The sequence below is a fragment of the Phoenix dactylifera genome, chromosome 2 (genome assembly GCF_009389715.1).
Source record: "Phoenix dactylifera cultivar Barhee BC4 chromosome 2, palm_55x_up_171113_PBpolish2nd_filt_p, whole genome shotgun sequence".
NCBI classification, from domain to species: domain Eukaryota; kingdom Viridiplantae; phylum Streptophyta; class Magnoliopsida; order Arecales; family Arecaceae; genus Phoenix; species Phoenix dactylifera.
Window position 1 is genome coordinate 1,347,239 of NC_052393.1, and position 17,715 is coordinate 1,364,953.

Sequence of the window (17,715 nt, forward strand, 5' to 3'; positions counted from 1 at the left end):
TCAGAGGGGTAGGAGAACTTGCCCATGGAGAGACGCTGATCAAACGGTTAGGATTGGGCATGAGAATAATTTTTGTACCGTTAAAGAATTTTTTTTGCCTTATTACTTCCTTCCATAATTACTTTCTAGAGGCTTCACTCGGTCTGGGTTTTGCATGCCCAATTCAAATTCTCTTTACATAAAGAGAGGTATAGACGCTTTAGTTATAATCTCATCAATTGATAGGTCACCAACCTAGCTCATAAATAAGAATCACCTTTATATAAAGAGAATAAATTAGATCTTAATATTGAGGAACGAAGCATTGTTTATCAACCGCTTTGACCGTTAAAATGTTTGCAAAAGAAGAAAAAAAAGAGAGAAAAAATGATTTTTATTTTATTGTTCTAACATATTCGATACATTTCAGAAATTATATATACTTATGTACAGACTCCATACAAAAAAATAATATAGCTTGTTATAGAATCACACTAACAATAGAAAATATTACTCACTGATACAAGTTGTTATGTGATTCCTAAAATCATTTTAACATGATCAAGCTAATAAAAAATAATAATAGAGGTTGATACAGAATCACGTTATTTAAAAAAAAATACGATGCAGCTTGTTACATGATCCTTAAAATTATGCTAATATCGACATTTGTATTGAATTTCCTTCAATAGTAGATGCATCTGCTTTTGATGGCATTGTGAGATAACATAACTCGAAGCCAAAAGTTTTTATTTCTTAATATTTTGGCTGATCACTCTCTCCTCCGTTATCATTATAACAATTTCATGAGATGTTATTCTTAGGGTGAGGCTCATTTTTGTTACAATATTTCTTATTCTTCTTTTGTTATTATCTTATTTTTGTTATTCTTGAGATGTTTTTCTCTCCTCCATTTTACCTTGATTTGCCTAACATTGCTATATAAGACTTTCCTGCAAGGGGAGAGTAGCCGGGGGGAAATAAATGAAGAAAATTTCAAAAGTTGAAAATGATAGATAAAAAGTAAGACGGGAGAAATATATTATTTTGTTGCTAACTATAGATAAAAAAATAAAAATAGACCATTATAATTGTTCAAATGCCTTTAAAAGCATGTCTATGAGCCTTTATTACTTGCCTCTAATTATTACAATGTTTGCCATTTTAATTAAGGATGTTTTTTATCAGAAAAGATAAAAATAATATTTCATTATGTGAATAGTATCGATGTTATATAATTTAATATATATAATTGAAACTTTTAGAGTTGGTTATGTGAAGCTAGACTCCATAATAAAATTCCATTGGATTCATGAACTAAATACATATGGTCTCGTGAATATAGTATTTTTCTTGTCTTAAAAAACAACACCATCGAATCTGTCTCCTTTTCTCTCATAAATATGATACTTTTTTCTCTTAAAAAAAATCCATGATGAACTATCTCTCTATATCTCTCTCTCAGATACTCTCTCCCTTGGTCCCACTCCCTCTGTATTTTTTCTTTAGACACATGCACATCACATGCAAAACACTGGTAATATATAATTTCTATTAGTATCTACTAATTGATAAGTCATACTCCCATCGTAGTTGTGTATGTTCATGCTCGAGATCATCACGAGCAGCTTTAATCCTTTGATGCAAATTTTTATAATACTTCTTATCTTCAAAATTAAAATCTTCAATTTCAAAGTTAAACCTCCTCTTCAAATTGTTTATTTCCAATCCTGTAGCATTTTCATCCGACTCATTTCAATCTTTTTCAAAACGTCCTCAAATCCTAACAACCTCAGATGACATATCTTTACGTCCTAGCATAATGTCTGTATAAGATCTAAGACAACCAGTAGCTCCGATCTCCGTCCCATAATGCGGTAGACCTAATTTATCAGTGATTTCTTGTAGCATGACCTTCGACCAAATTTTTTATGTTTTTCATTTCTACAATTTTACTTAACTAAAAAATTGGCTATCAAACAACAACCAAACATTTAAAAAAAACAATAACAATTTTTGGTGCATTGAGACTATATCTAACTCAAAAGAATTAGCATTAAATCATATTAACATTTAATCTTTAAAATATAATAAATAAAAAAATGCAATAACAAAATTCTATACATTTGAGATATGTGCAACCCTTCTACGAATTCATGTTAAAATATACTATTAACAATTGAAATTTAAAATGAACAGGAAAATACAATTTCCAATTCAAACTTATAAAATTTTTTGTTGCATCTAGATGATATCTAGCTCGAGAGAATCAGTATTAAATCATAGTAGCATTAAATCTTAATTACATAATAAATAAAAAAATTGCAATAGCTAGATTCTATAGCTCCGAGATTTGTGCGACAACTATACAAATTTATACTTAAACAAATTATTAATGACTGAATTTTCAAATAAGAAGCAAAATATGATTTCCAATTCAAAATTCAAATGCATTAACAAAATTCTATACATTCGAGATTTGGCTAACTATTTTATGCATCGATGTTTAAATAAACTATTAACAATCAAAATTTAGAATGAGTGGAAAAATATAACTTTCAATTTCAAATTATAATTTGTTGCATGTAGATGATATTTAACTAAAAAAAATCAGTATTAAATCATACTAACATTAAATCTTGAATATACAATAAATTAAAAAAAATGCAATAGCTAAATCCCATAGCTCCAAGATTTGTGCAGAAACTATATGCATTTATATTTAAATAAATTATTAACGACTAAATTTTTATATAAGAAGCAAAATATGGTTTACAAATTTGAACCAACATAAGCATGCAACTAAAGCTTCTCTTTCGATGATAATGTAAATTTTTGATTTGTCTAGAGAGTGCTCTTTCACCAAATAAAAAGAATAAGTGCAAGCTTGGTATGGCTTGTCCTAATGAATTGGTCTAGTTAGATTAGTTGGAAATTATAGTCACCTATTTTGTTGGTCACACGTGCAGCTTCATATGTAATTTTTGATCTAGTTAATGTACTCTACATAAATCTATGTTCTAGAGTAACAAGTGTTATTGTTAACTTCAATACTTATTGTACTTTAAACTCCCAGTAGATTATTAAATTGAATTAAGTACCTCCAATTTATTTTACCTGAGTTACATCTTACCAAGTTTTAGGCAGCCCCTTAGCCAGGGTGCCTGAAACGAAGTTCCATTGTTAGGTTGGCCTAGGCAACTTCACTGCCAATAGGCAAGCACGTAAAAGGTCTTCATATTGTTTCCTTGGCATTTCAAAAATTGGCTCAAACTCTAGCTTGCAATGAGATTAGCCATAGGGGGTCTTCCCTGTACTAATTTTAAATCTGACATATACAAGTATCTAAAATCTACCCAACAAATAACTGATGTGGGTTTAAACACAAACCTGCACGGATCCTCACATATTTTTTCTATTCAAACGTTGACGTCATTGTCAGGTTAAGGGTTCAAATTTATTCAAATCTAATTACAAACAGCACGATCGGCTCGTGGTCAGTCCCAATGGATCCGTGCTGCAGTATTTCCTAGTCCACATAGGTTATGAATCGGATCCGCTTTGATCTCATTTGTAACAATTTATGATCTTGCCCAAAATGTCTAGCCGGAAAATATTATTTGGGTTATTTGATCCTGTATAAGTATTCAAGATCTATCCAGCGAATAATCGATGTGAGACTAAATACGCATCTGTATGTATCCTCACAGTAACTAATCATTTCTAATAACTATAATATTTTTTTTCCCTAAAAAGGTAATTAATATATGCTGTATCTCTTGACACCGTGACTGCTCTTCTAAAAACAAACGGTTTGGCTTTCAGAACCCGATTCTTCTGGTTTCTGAAAGCTTTCAATCCTATCGGCCTGTTGAATTTGTTCTTCGGCAGCTTCCAAGCTTATCCTATTGTCCTAAACCAAGGCTATCATATTTGACCGCAGCCTTTTATAGTATAACTTCGTTTATTTGAAACCATTTTTTTTCCAACCTTTGTGAATTGGACAGAGTCAAGTAAAATCTGTTGCCCACTATTTCTTAGCCGGTTCTCCAACGGGACTGCTTTAACACTCGTGCCACTATTTGTTAGCCGGTGGGAACTCCGTGGAACAATCCGAACACCGGCTTCCTCCCCACCTTCACCCTGCTCTCATCTCCCTCCCCACTCCATCCCTACGTCCTACAGTACCGAAACCATCTTCTCCACCGCCACCTCGGCGTCCCTCCCTATCCTAGCTTCTTTCCACGCCATCTCCTCCCTCCGCCAGACCTCCTCCATCTTCGCCGCCTGAAACCATCTCCGTCACCTTCCCTCACCGCCCCCACTTCTCGTCATCCTCCTCCTCCAAACGCTACCTACGGAGTTCTCACTCTCCCTCCCTACCCCAACATCTTCTCACCCCATCTCCCTCACCTACCAGACCCCCTCCATTTCCTCCGACCGAACCCATCTCCGGCACCTACCCTCCCATCTCCGACCGAAGCCATCGAGGTCTCCATCACCGGCGCTCTCCACCACCCGCCTGAACTCCGGCAACGTCGGCTTCCGTGGAGGTGCGCCGCCGTCGGTGAAGCAGAGCCCTCCACCACCCGGTTGAATCGCCCCCGCCACCGGATCGCTCTGAGATTCGTGCAAGTATTTCCCTCAATCTCACTTTCCTCTCATCTCCCTCCATATATAGGATCCATCCCCCGCTCCCAACCGGATCACTTTGAGATCATTGCCAAGGTAGCCTAACCCATTGAGCTCTTGGAAACATTCCAGAGAGCTCCGATTTGTTCTCTCACCCACCCTCTTTGGATCGCTTCGAGATCTGTGTTGATATTTTCCTCACATCTGCCAACCTCTTCCTGACACCAGATTGCTTTCAGATCCATGCCGATACAACCTAACCTATTGAGCTCTCTGGAACATTCGAAATAGTTTCGGTTTGTTCCCTCGCCCACCCCTCCCGGATTGCTTTGCGATCCGCGTCGGTATTTTCCACTCTTATGGGATCACTTTGAGATCCGTACCCGCTCCTTATATTGGCTACAACAGTGCTCTGAACTTTATACCGGTACGCTGTCCCCCTACCATCCAATCACTTTGAAATCTGCGCCGGTATAAGTTCAAATTTTTGAGCTCTCTGAAATGCCAGAGTTCCAGCTCATTTCCTCTCTCGCCCTTTTCTGAGACCCGTACCGATACGTTGATCCACCTCTTGTCGTCGGATCGCATTGAGATCTATGCCGGTATAACTTAAAATCTGTGATCTCTATGGTATTTCAGACAGATCCCAAGAAGCTCTAGTTCATTTCTTCTTAAGTGTTCGCCTCCAAACACTCTACCTTGCTATCGTACATCGCATTTCCATCTTCTCACGCTGCTTCAACTCATTTCCTCTCACATCCTCTCCTTTCCTCCCTCCTTCAAACCTTACTCTTTGCTATCGTACCTCACACTTTGCTGCCCTCCTTCCTTCTCCCCTTCCTTTATTGCGCATGCAGAATGGAAAGAGCACGGCGGTCATGGCAACCCCCCAATGTTCCAACCCAAAAAAAAAAGGAGAAGCAGAGAAGAAAACTTACGTTTTAGGTCAGCAATGTCCTCCCTTTCCCAAATGATGATGCGAGAAGAGGATGATTGCATGTCTCCTGCACCAACCCCCTTATACCTATTGAGAAGGGGACATAGGAGGGGAGAAAGAGGCTACGGTCACAATGCTTTCTAGGCAACAACATATAACGTCGCAGCAATCTCCACATCTCACTGCGGCTATGATGACGAAGTGACCGTACCTGCAGCTAGGCATGGCGACGTGACCGCATACACCAGCCTGGGAGCGGAATGACACAATCATGCATGCATGTAGAGTGATATTTTTTGGTTTTTTTCTCTGCCTTCTGTTTTCTTTTTTTTGTTTCAGAGGCTCCACATTTCGGAGGAAAGGCAGGTAGATCACTATTCATTAAAATAGGTACGGAACAGGAGAGACATTTCACCGTTTATTTATTGAGATGGGTACTGTTTCGTCAATTTTTTTCTCTATTTTGTGTTTTTCTTGTTTCCGTATCCGGAGGCAAGACAGACGGATCATGATTCAATTAAGATAGGTACGAAGTAGCGGAGGTGTTTTCCAGTTCAATCATTAAGACAGATACTATTTTTTTTTTTTTCAGACTAGGGTACAGAGTGATCTTCTTTGAACGGCACCGCGTGGGTGTGGTTCAGAGCAACCTCCTTCAATGGATGGCACTGTGTGGGGATTTTCAATGCCAGAAATCTGGGTAAACTTTAGTCCGATATTTATTATTTTCAGAGACCCCCGGGCTCTCTTGTATAGATTTTAGCTGTAGTTTTTCATTGGTTTTGAGTAGTGAAGCTTAGTTGCTGAAAAACACCATTTGATTGGGATCTTTTGATCCGTACTTGCCCTCGAGTCAACTCTCATGACCCGACTTGATCTCACATGGTTAACTCAGGCCTACAACCTGATTTGTTTGAACCCATATGACTGATGAATTACTATGGGGGAAAATCTAATCTTCACTCCAAAAAGATCCAGGCCCAGACCCAGACCAGACTAGGGCTCTGGACGGTGGAGATCAAAATATTTTGCTGTCTGCTGTGCCTGTGATTGCAGCTGATCTGATCGGACCATCCGGGTCCAACCGCGTAAGTCTTCGTTCTCCGGTGGGCCCCTATCTCCCTTCCCGCAGTGGTTAACTGCCCTCCCCGCGTTCGTAATTTTCATCGAGTCAATTATAAAAATCTTTCTTTAACTACACAAAATAAATAGGATTTTTTCTCGGGATCTCCAACGATCACGATCCACAAGCTTCTTCTTCGGGTAGTTCTATATACACCCCCCCTATTGCTCAGGACACCCCCCAAAAACCAAAAAAAAAAATACCCAAACTAACCTTTAGTGTAATTACCATATTGCCCTTGAAATTTTCTCATACACCCCCTTCCTCCTCCTCCGTTTCGTTTTGAAAAGAAAAAAAAAAAACACCCCTCAAACCCCCCTTAAACCCCTCCTCCCCCGTTCCCCCTTCTCCCTCTCGTCGCCGGCATTCTCCCGATCTCCGACCACCTCGCCGGCTTCTCCCGGAACCACCTCGCCGGCTTCTCCCGAATTTTTTTTTTTCACGGTTCGTGCTCCGTTCGGCACTGGATCGCCGAACAAAAGGCTTCTGTTCGGCTGAACAGTGCCGAACAGAAGCCTTCTGTTCGGCAACCCTCAACCGAACAGATCTGTTCGGCTGCACAGTGCCGAACAGAAGGCTTCTGTCCGGCACTGTTCAGCCGAACAGAAGCCTTTTGTTCGGCGATCCAGTGCCGAACGGAGCACGAACCGTGAAAAAAAAAAATTTCGGGAGAAGCCGGCGAGGTGGTTCCGGGAGAAGCCGGCGAGGTGGTCGGAGATCGGGAGAATGCCGGCGACGAGAGGGAGAAGGGGGAACGGGGGGGTTTTGGGCGTTGGCGAGGTGTTTTGGAGGGGAAGAGCGGGGTGGGGGGGGGGGGGGTTTGGGGGGTGTAGAGAGCAATTTAGGTGAGGGGGTGGGGAGGGTGGGGGGTAATTTAGGAATTTTTAATTTTTTAGGGGTGTCCTTAGCAAATGGGGGGTGTAGAGAGTATTTAATTTTTTTTTAATTTTTGGGGGGTGTCCTGAGCAATAGGGGGGGTGTATATAGAACCACCCTTCTTCTTCTCGTCTTCCATCTCTTGCCACCAAAGCCCCGATTCTCATCTTCGATTTTTCCCAAGAAGATGAACATTTTCTCGAAGAAACCAACATCCAGAGGTTTCCGTCTCTCCTTCCCATCCGCCTGTTCTTCTTGAATTATATGTAATTTTAATGAATTTTCCATTAATTTTTGTGTTCTTGGATTGTGTTTGCTTCCCCCTTTTTTCGATCTGTGCTAAGAATTCTAGGGTTTTCTCGCTCCCTCATATGATCAATTTATCGAGTTTACCTTGCAAGATTTCCCGATGAAAAATTCAATTCGATAAATGATTGTTTTGGGGTCTTAAGTTCATCCTGATGCACATTTAATGTGTCTTTTTTAAAATTTTACGCCGTACTTTCATAGATTGCAATTTTGTTGCTACCTTGATGTGTTTCCTCTGAGTCTCTTTCGTTTGGTTTGGATAAAATTCTTAATGCGTTGATAGTGTTCGATAGTTTATTTCTCGATTTTTTTTACATTTATTTTAATTCATGTTTATACATCTGAATAAGTTCTATTTTGCTTGACAACAGATGCGCTTCGAGCAAGCAAGCGAGAAATGTCACATGCCACAAGAGGTATATATGATTCTAGCTTAACTGAAGTCTCTATATATTGGCGCTTCCAAGCCTGGTGTTTTAAGAAGAATCTCTGAATTGCTTAGTTTTTGTTGCTTGCTGTAGAGAGAGAAGGAGAGAGTAAATGTTTCATATGAGAGTCTACTTACTTTATTTGTTCAATTTTAACACTAACAAGCATACGACTATGAGCTAGTAAAAGAAAAGATCCTTCTTAGGTGGTCGTTAATGATGAAAGTTACATCTGAAGAGTACGAACTGATATATCACATAAAAGAAGGTAAAAATCTCTTGTAAAAGGTGCATGCCATATCAACTAATAACTCAGGACTTCTACTTCCACAAAACATCAAGAATTTCAAATTATATTTACAAAATATCAGACTAGAATATATTAAATCTTCAACTATTAAAGATAAGCCAAACTAAAGCAGCAGTCAATATCTATCTGTACGGGTAGGCCTTATGGATCGGTATATGATTCATCATAATTAGGGAATATTTCTTAGTCAGCTTTTAGTATAAAAGGCAACCTTTAAACATTGGTGCCAAACTGTTGGTCATCGACCTCTGGGGGCACCATAAAATTTGGTGGACTGGGAGGTCTACTTTAATTATGCAGTTTAAGCTTGTGAATTCTAGGAACAAACGCCATATTTCTTCTATACTTGGAAAGAATCTAAACTTGGATGGTGAAGGCACTGCAGAGACGTACAATAAAACACATGAGTTTGTTTTTAGGTATTTTAGAATTCAGATATCATAGATCATTATCATCGGTATGCAACCTCAGTATAAAAGGACCATCACTAACATATAATTGAGCTGAGATCATAAACCTTTCAAATGATAAGGACTTAAACTTCACAATGAAGTTTTGGAAGAACATTTTACAATCAGCCAATTTTTGATGAATCCATGTAAGCTGCATAATTCTTTTCAGCAGCACATCCCTCAGTATTTTGGCCTTCTCTTAGTCACAATGTTCTTTCCTGTAGTTTCAGAGCATTAAGATCTTAATTGTTAGAAAAAAAGTGCGGGGTGAATTCAGGTGTGAAAGTGAAGAACTAGTACTGTCATAGTATGGGTGATCTGGGGAAAGGATACCACTCATGTGTTGTTCATTGTTTTTGAGGGAAAAAAACTTCTATTGCATGGTGAGCAAGATAACACCATCCACCTTTTTATCATATATGCAGTTGAGCCATCTGTAAGCTGCTCTGGCTAGGGGGCTTATTCATGCTCATATGTTAGAAAAGGCCGGATTCAATGCCAGATTCAAAACCCACACTTTGACGCATGTTTTTGAACAAGCCAACAAGCTAAGGCCTGGACAGTGTACTGCTTGCAAAATAAGTACAAGCTCAGGCTCTGTTTGAGAATTATCCTGTCTAGGTATAAAGCCTGTCCAAGTGGCTCGTGAACCAAACTTGAACTGCTATAGCTGATCTTGCCTTTAGGTCGACCCAGGCTTGAACACACTTTTAGCTGAACCAAGTTGAGCTTGAACAACCCAATGCTCTGCTTTGCTCAGCTAATCTCCTAGACAGCTTTATACCTCAAAACACTAGTGGACCAAAATTCATCATTTCTGATTCTTCTAAACCATGAATCATATCGCATACTAGTTTCTTGCAATTAGAAGCATGTCATTTTGTAAAGTGTTACAATTTGGAGATCATATTTTGGAATTGAATAGTTTTGGTTTGAATGAGTGTTTGTTTTTGATAAGATTATCTACTTAGTCCCCTTTTGAAATACTTGGAAATATTTAATTTGTTAAAGCCATTTTGCCCAGGGGCTAGTGCCGTTTTGAAATACTTGGAAATATTTAATTTGTTAGACCCATTTTGCCTAGTGACTAGCATAGTCAAGATAATACTACACACTACGATGTGGGGCTTGCCATTTAAATTTTCTTCAGGCTCTATTTGGTTGCTGGGAAATGGAAGACAGAAAAGAGTTAAAAAGGATGGAGTATGCCTAGATCGATGCATTCCCATCCTCATTTTCATTTCCTTTTCCTTATTTATATACCATCCAGATGTAGGTAAAGAACAAGCCACTTTCATGCTACACAATTATACAAACAATTAGCTGGTTTATGACTGTTTCTCTGACCTTAGCTCATCATTTGCTTCCTATATTTGTTGCATTAAATGTTTGACAAATTTATCAAGATCTCACTAGCTTACTTCTGCTGACTCTTGTTTGCTGCAACCATGTCTTCCATTTGAAACTTCGATGATGCAGCACCATCATTGTTGATACTGATCTTGGCTTTAGGTTTTGCCAGTACTGGTTTTAGTTGTCTTTCATATTCTGCAAGAAAAGATTTGCAGCTGGATTCATTCTGTTTTGGATTTCTTTCAGCAATTTTGTTATTGAAGTTAAGTGCTATTATGCATACTCTAACCACCTCTATTGAAAATATTTCATGTTGCAGGGCTTGAGAGGGAGATCACAGCATTGCAGCTAGAGGTACATAAACAATGTAGCTTGAACTGCAAGATAGTTTTGTTTTACCTCAGCATATTGGATGCTAAAGTCATTTCAAACTTAGTCACTTTGAGACAATACAAATATATCACCTAACTAGTTTAGACTTTAGGTACTGTTATTTCTGGTGAACTTGTACTGGTCTGCTTGTGCTTGATTAGGTCTGGTAATTTCTAGAAAATACACTTTTTCAAAATTTTATTTATTTTTCCTGTAAGCTTACGCCTATTTTTCTTTCTTATTCATGCTCATTGACTGCCTATCACATTGCATAGTTTGCTTCCTATGATCATACGGACGTCAGTCATATTTCTTATCAAGATATGTTTGGCAATCTATACTCTCAGTGTCATTTCTAATGTAGTTAAAGAAAAGTTATTTTCATTAAACTAATTTCAGTCCTTTCAGGAGCATAATTGCCTTTCCCTAATGTTTTGTTGCAATAAGATGAGTTCGTAGAACAGTTCACTTAATATAATACCCATAGATAGCATAACATTTTAATCTTGCGAGAAAATTAGAGCTGATGAATATTTTTTCTTCTTCTTTAGCTTGCAACTTTATTGGCGTAAAATATTCTATGTATCATGGATGGTATAAGTAATTAAGCATTTCCCAAGTTTTAAGATTCCCTAGACTGTTACATGATTGTAGTTAGGCCTCACACTAGCTAAGCATAATGGCAGGAAAAGAAGCTGGTTGCGGAGATAAAAAGGACAGCCAAAACTGGAAATGAGGTATGTTTCTTTATGTTAATCCCATTAGTCACAAAGTTTAAAGATTATACTATCGAATTCATCACCGCCACTTACAAAGTTCATATGATATTTAAACAATGGCATGATTACTTTGACTAAATGTTTGCAGGCTGCAACTAAAATTTTAGCCCATCAGCTTGTCAGATTAAGGCAACAAATTTCTAATTTACAAGGTAACCGAGCGCAGATGCGAGGTATAGCAACCCACACACAGGTAAACTAACAAGATCTCCCTTCCTTGTTAGTCATTGGCTTTCTTCTCTTTCATTTTGGCATTCATGCATTCTTATAAGTTTATCGTTTGATGTGGCAGGCAATGCATGCCAACACTTCAGTGGCTGCTGGCATGAAAGGTGCAAGCAAGGCAATGGGAGCTATGAATAAGGTCTAACACTGATTAATGATCATTTTCATAGTTAGAATAATTCATATTTTACCACTTTAAAAGATGTTCATTGATAGCGATGGACATGTGAAATGAAGTGTGATATATATAGCTTTATATCCTATTTCCTTGCAAATTGTTTATCTCTTGCAGCAAATGGCACCTGCGAAGCAAATGAAGATTATGCAAGATTTTCAAAGACAGTCAGCACAAATGGACATGACAGTAAGGCCACAACCATCCTTAGATACATGACAGTTTCATTGATGACAATGATATTGTTCATTGCCACATATATGTCACCCTAGCTTGTGGCAGAGTTCTCAATTTTGGCCATTCTTAAGTGATGCATGATGTTACAACACAAGCTAGGGTCTTCCCTACACAAGTGCTTTCATTTTTAAATGTGAACAAAACTGTTTTCCAATTTCTTTACTTAGAAGGAATTGCATACTTTTGTATGCACCCGCAGTCACACACAAGCACATATGAATGCATATATATACATTTAAATATACATATACATATACACATAATATATGTATGTTCATATTTGTGTATATATATGTGTTTATGCGAATGGTTTCCTCCAGTCTTACTTCTTGTTAAGAAGACCATCATTTGGGAATAGTTTTATGTTTGTGAATTTGACCGTTGTTGCTTAAGATAGCCATGCCTAAATCATTTTGCATTGGTTGCTAGCTATTTCTGGTCTTTCCTGCTCAAGCTAGTGCATGACCTTCTCCAATGTCTATGCATTAAGATATGCAAAAGGGCATTTCTTGGTTAGCTAGTAAAATCATGATACCTATACATATACATCTATGCAGAGTGAGATGATGGCAGACTCTGTTGACGACGTATTAGATAATGACGAAGCTGAAGAAGAAACTGAGGACCTAACAAATCAGGTAATGCTTCTAATACTGTCTCATAAAAAGTTCTGAAGAAAATGGTCGATATTTTACATCATTTTATTTTTAACCCCCATATATTCATCTTTTCTCATATTATTGTTTCTTGTTCGTTAGGTTCTAGATGAAATTGGTGTTGATATTGCATCACAGGTTTGATTTTCTTAATATCACTTCTAGGTTTCAATGTTACCTTTTCTGCTTTGTTCTATCATTAAAGTTGACCTTATTTGTGCTGAAAACTACTTAACAGTTATCATCAGCTCCCAAGGGAAAAAATACAGGGAAGAATGTTCAAAGTGCCGAAAGGTTTGACTACCTTGAATTTCTTTTTCTTACTTCTTTTTCTATCTTTGTTTTTCCATTATATGTGTTACTTTCTTGAGCCCATTTTGATACATCATATACACATGGACTTTAAATATGTTGTGCTAGATCCTTGGCAGAACCGCATTACCACAATGCAGTAAAATTGTAATCAATTTTCACTCACCCTTCGATCTTTGGACATATTCATGGCTTGCTAGCTCTGACTATAACCTGATAGCTTGATCCATTTCATTTAAGTGTAGTTGCATGGGTTTCTCATACAGGCTTCTTTGATGCAAATCTTTACAAATCTTGTTCTAAATTACAATAGATTTTTCTTCTCCTTCACACCATAATAATAACAACCATCAAGTGTTGTCCCAGGCATCTGGGATCAGATTTATGGATACCTGTTTGCCAAGTATTCCTATCAGGAAAACTCAAGGTTTTATGCAGTTTTTTCTGAATCCTTTCTCGCATTTTTTATTTATGTTAGCATAGATCTTCCTTTCTCCATTCTTGGTGATTTAAGGGCTAGGTTTGGGATTTCTGGAACTTTGTTCTAGGACATGTATTCTGAAAATTGGAGAAGTTTAAGGTTTTTCTTCCTCCCTTTGAGTCTCCAATGCTTCATGTCCATTCCTCCCTCTCGAATCCCTTCGCCATCCCATTTTTTCTCTTTCACATCTCCTGTTGTGCTCTTTTCATTTCCAATCTTGCTGTCTATAAGAGAATTTTTCAAATCTGACATGATCTGGAATTATTTCTGCACTTAAAAAGTCTTTCTTTTAGCCTTATTGCCAAGTGGTCGCATTAGTGGTATTGGGGGAAGGTTAACCTCTGTTGTGTAGCCCAATATTGTTAGCAGACCTTGTTTGCCAAAAAAATAAATTGTCATTAATTAAACATCATGCTCGAAGCAGCAGGTTCGGTTGTCTGTATCGACAAGTAACTTGTTATAAAAGCAGTGGTGCCTACAAGTCACTATGCAATTTAAATTGCATTTCTTTCATCCATTTCCATTGCACTATAAGTTTAAGCGGAAAAACTTGCACCATTATCACGGGATACAAAGATACCATTTCTATCTTTTCCATCTAGCATGGTGTTTCTGTAATATGTCTGATGTACCCCAAAGAAAAATCTGCACAAATGGCTAGATCTAATTGCATTAACAAAATAGTAAACATATTCTAACTTCTTTTATGCAACATGTGTGTTTGTAATTTTTGTTATGAAGGCCCAGTCCAATTTTGAACTTCTTAACTGTATTTTTGTTTGCCAAGATTTGAAATTCCCGTGACTATTTCTATGCTCTCCCTTGGTTTACATTATATGCACAATTCATCTGATCTGATAGGCTTTGTGACCAAATGTTGAAATTATCTATATCTGGTCATATAAATTCCAAAGTCCAAGGATTGGATCAAAAAATTATTACAGGATAACCTGCTTCAGTTGTAAATTTATTTGAAATTCCATGAAAATTTTGCTCTTCAAGTTTCATTAGAAGAAACCCACTGTCTTTATAGTACACTTTGACATGTTTAGACCCAAACTGGGACAGTGTGGTTGAGTGGGTTCACTAACACCAATTATATGAAGCATCTCTGAATCCTCTTAAACAACCAGATCAAGTTATGTTTTACGGTCCCAGTTGATCTCCTGCCCAACTCACATAAGTCAAAAGTTGATCTGTCTTAATTGTTCAGTTGGTGAGTTCTAGCCAGATTTTTGGACATGAGATTCGTCTTCCACTGTACTGACCTGTTTATACCATTGTCGAACCGTAAATTTCTCCCTTTCTTTTGTGAAATCCCCTACAATTTTTAGTGATTTTTATTGTCTCTGCTTGTGGGTCGGCTACTTAGAAATTGAGACCAGCTTTCCCAAGTGTTTTATCATTATTATACTATATATGCGTGTATGTTTTATTATCTTGCCTAAATTTTTCTTTGATTTGCAGCTCGGAGATGGATGACCTTGAGAAGAGGTTGGCTGCAATCAGAAACTCATGAGTCGAGGACTCCATATATTAGTATTCAGATCTCATTTCCTCATTTACCCAGCACTTCATGAGGTTTATATGATATGTAGAGGTGAATGCACATTGTGCACGAGATGCCTGTGTCAATAGTTTCTAACTGCAAATTCATTGTGAGCATGGATGAATCAAGTGTTTGAATATGCTTGAACCTGCAGTATTCCAATCAACTGGGTAAGCATGAGAAAAGATTGGTGGGATCAGATTGCAAGTTTGATAAATATTACAGGGCCATACATTGCTACTTCTTTTTGATCGGCCAGGAGGAATTGCATGAAACTTTGCAACTCTACTTTCATGTGAGAAAACTGGCTTCTTTGATTTTGATATAACCAGAGACTATATCCCAAAATTCCTTTCATATAATGGGCATAAAACCATGACACCTGGTGTACAAGAACATGGGTTAACCTGTAGCAGCTTCTCCCTCATTCAGTTATATGCTAGTTGATGTGGCTTTGTGAATAAGGCATGCCAAACTCATGCTTGCGAAAATTTACAGCTTAGAAAAACTTTGTAAATCCAAATCTGGAATCGAGTAAATTTATAACTGAGGCAAGAATTTATCATTTATAGCACAAATAACTTTAGGGGTTCTTTGGTACTTGGGACTGGTGTTTTACAAGCCCGATCGACCCACTTGGCTCATGACCTGAGTCTACATGGACTGGGTTAACCCAACTTGCAGATAAGCAAATCCTGAGAACTTATACATGTTGGTATCCATCCAACTTCATTTCCATCAATACCTCATATAACCGAACATCCAATTTTATTGGCAATTTTCGCTCCGCCTTATATAACTTTAATGAACTTTAAGGTAAAATAAGCAACAATGTATTAAGTAGTTAAATATTTGATTTATATCACTATGTATATGCATAGTATTAATATCTGATTTGTATCTGTAATTGTTTGCAGTAGATAGAAACTTCATCCGATCAATAGCTCTATCCATATTTGTCGACTAAAAGTGGATAACAATATAAATATATAGAAATCTAATCTACAGTTGGTCTATTTTCAACCCTAATTGAGCTATCCAGTTTGAGTTGTAATCTCTCCAAATGGATTACTTTATTAAGGTACTTAAGCTAAGCTGCGAACTATACTTATTGATTTATTTATTGAGGTGTTAGGAAAAATAAATGGAAAAATTATTTCTTTCGTAGTTTACTCTTTAGAATTGGGGTTCATCTTTAGACCCAGTAAAAACTTGCCATCTAACTTTTCAATTCTTTTTCATTATCATTTTTGTTATTGATGCCATTGATGCTTGCTATCTTGCCATCCCAAGTCTACTCATCCCCCGCAGTTTAGTATTTTTTCTATAAAAAAAAGCTAGCACAAGTAGAAGCATGCTAAATATTGAAGTGAGGCCAAGATTGAGCAATAGTCTTTTATATCGATATAAATTTCCATTTTGTCAATTGGCACCTTCTCATAATTTATCGTTGATTTTTACTACTATGGTATTACTATATTTGTTTAAGAATTTCCTGTTTTCATAGTAGATTGAGTGGTATATCCTTCAATTATATTTAGAACTTGTTACTCTATATAATGATTGAAGAACTTGGGGAATTTATAATTTTAGTTGAAAATCAATTGGAGATAATTAATATGGCATGTCTTGCAAGAGTATTAATAGAAAAAATTTCCGTTCTTTCTTTTTTCTTTGCAAAGTGAGGTAGCAAAAGTCTATAATTTTTTATGGTATAAGTATGACATTTAAAGTTGATTATCATTAAAATATTTTCTTTATTTTTTATAGTTTTGTTTATCTTGAAATGTATTTTATTATTTTAAAAATTATTTATTTGTGATAACATGAGTTAATGAGTCATCAACCATATGAACCGTTGGCAGCAACTTGAACTACAAAATTGGTTGATGTTTGAGTAGAGTGTTTAGTGAGAAGAGAATTCTGAAGTAGATATATTGTAGATTAAGCCCTCCGACTTAATAGATTTGTGCCTTATTATTCTCTAAAATATCTGGCAGATGGTATGTAATGTATAATTTTTTATTGCCATCTATATCTATCAAGAAGACAATAAACAAGCATATTGGGCTGCGAGTAGAGGAGTTAATGAAGAATTCTCCAATACCAACAATATCACTTTCTACTCTTTCCTCTCCACCATGGATACCATTTATCTTCATTTTTGAGGTTACTTGACCTCACAATGATACCAAAATAATGACTAATTTTATTGGAAACCGATTAATCTCAAGTCAAATAGAAAATATCATGGTATTTTCTTCAATTATAGAACCTATTTAGATTGATGGAGACGGTATATGTGTGAGATACGATCTCTACAATAACGATCACTACTCCATTATTGATAAAAATATCATTATTGGGATGCAATCTAAAAAATAATTTTTGAATATCAACTTTGTCAAATTACTGAGGCATAGATTATAGAATGATCGACATTACTTGGATGTACAATCGATTAATATATTTCTCATTTCTATCTCTACAAAAGCCGACCTTTTCAAGGGGTTTCATCCACATTTTCCCT

At 36.9% G+C, this 17,715-nt stretch overlaps 1 protein-coding gene across 2 annotated transcripts; it reads left to right on the forward strand.

Annotated features, from left to right (window-relative positions):
- Positions 1-6,702: 6,702 nt before the first annotated feature.
- On the forward strand, positions 6,703-15,649 carry LOC103717601 (vacuolar protein sorting-associated protein 2 homolog 3-like). 2 transcript variants are annotated; one of them, XM_039116709.1, is made up of 12 exons: positions 6,703-6,799; positions 7,666-7,768; positions 8,228-8,272; positions 10,719-10,753; positions 11,458-11,508; positions 11,639-11,743; positions 11,843-11,914; positions 12,068-12,139; positions 12,745-12,825; positions 12,946-12,981; positions 13,082-13,137; positions 15,104-15,434. In XM_039116709.1, the coding sequence occupies exons 2-12, from the start codon at positions 7,735-7,737 to the stop codon at positions 15,153-15,155; spliced, it is 639 nt and encodes a 212-aa protein (XP_038972637.1). In that variant the 5' UTR covers positions 6,703-6,799; positions 7,666-7,734; the 3' UTR covers positions 15,156-15,434. The 2 variants fall into 2 exon arrangements, with proteins under 2 accessions (XP_038972637.1, XP_008804275.1); XM_008806053.4 differs by lacking the exon at positions 6,703-6,799 and having other exon boundaries at positions 7,735-7,768; positions 15,104-15,649.
- The last annotated feature ends 2,066 nt before the right edge of the window (positions 15,650-17,715 follow it).

Coding starts and splice junctions, on each gene's coding strand:
- LOC103717601 (XM_039116709.1), top strand. CDS start 7,735: ATGAACATTTTCTCGAAGAAACCAACATCCAGAG. Junction 12,982..13,081: donor GTGTTGATATTGCATCACAG/GTTTGATTTTCT, acceptor ACTACTTAACAG/TTATCATCAGCTCCCAAGGG. Junction 13,138..15,103: donor AATGTTCAAAGTGCCGAAAG/GTTTGACTACCT, acceptor TTTGATTTGCAG/CTCGGAGATGGATGACCTTG.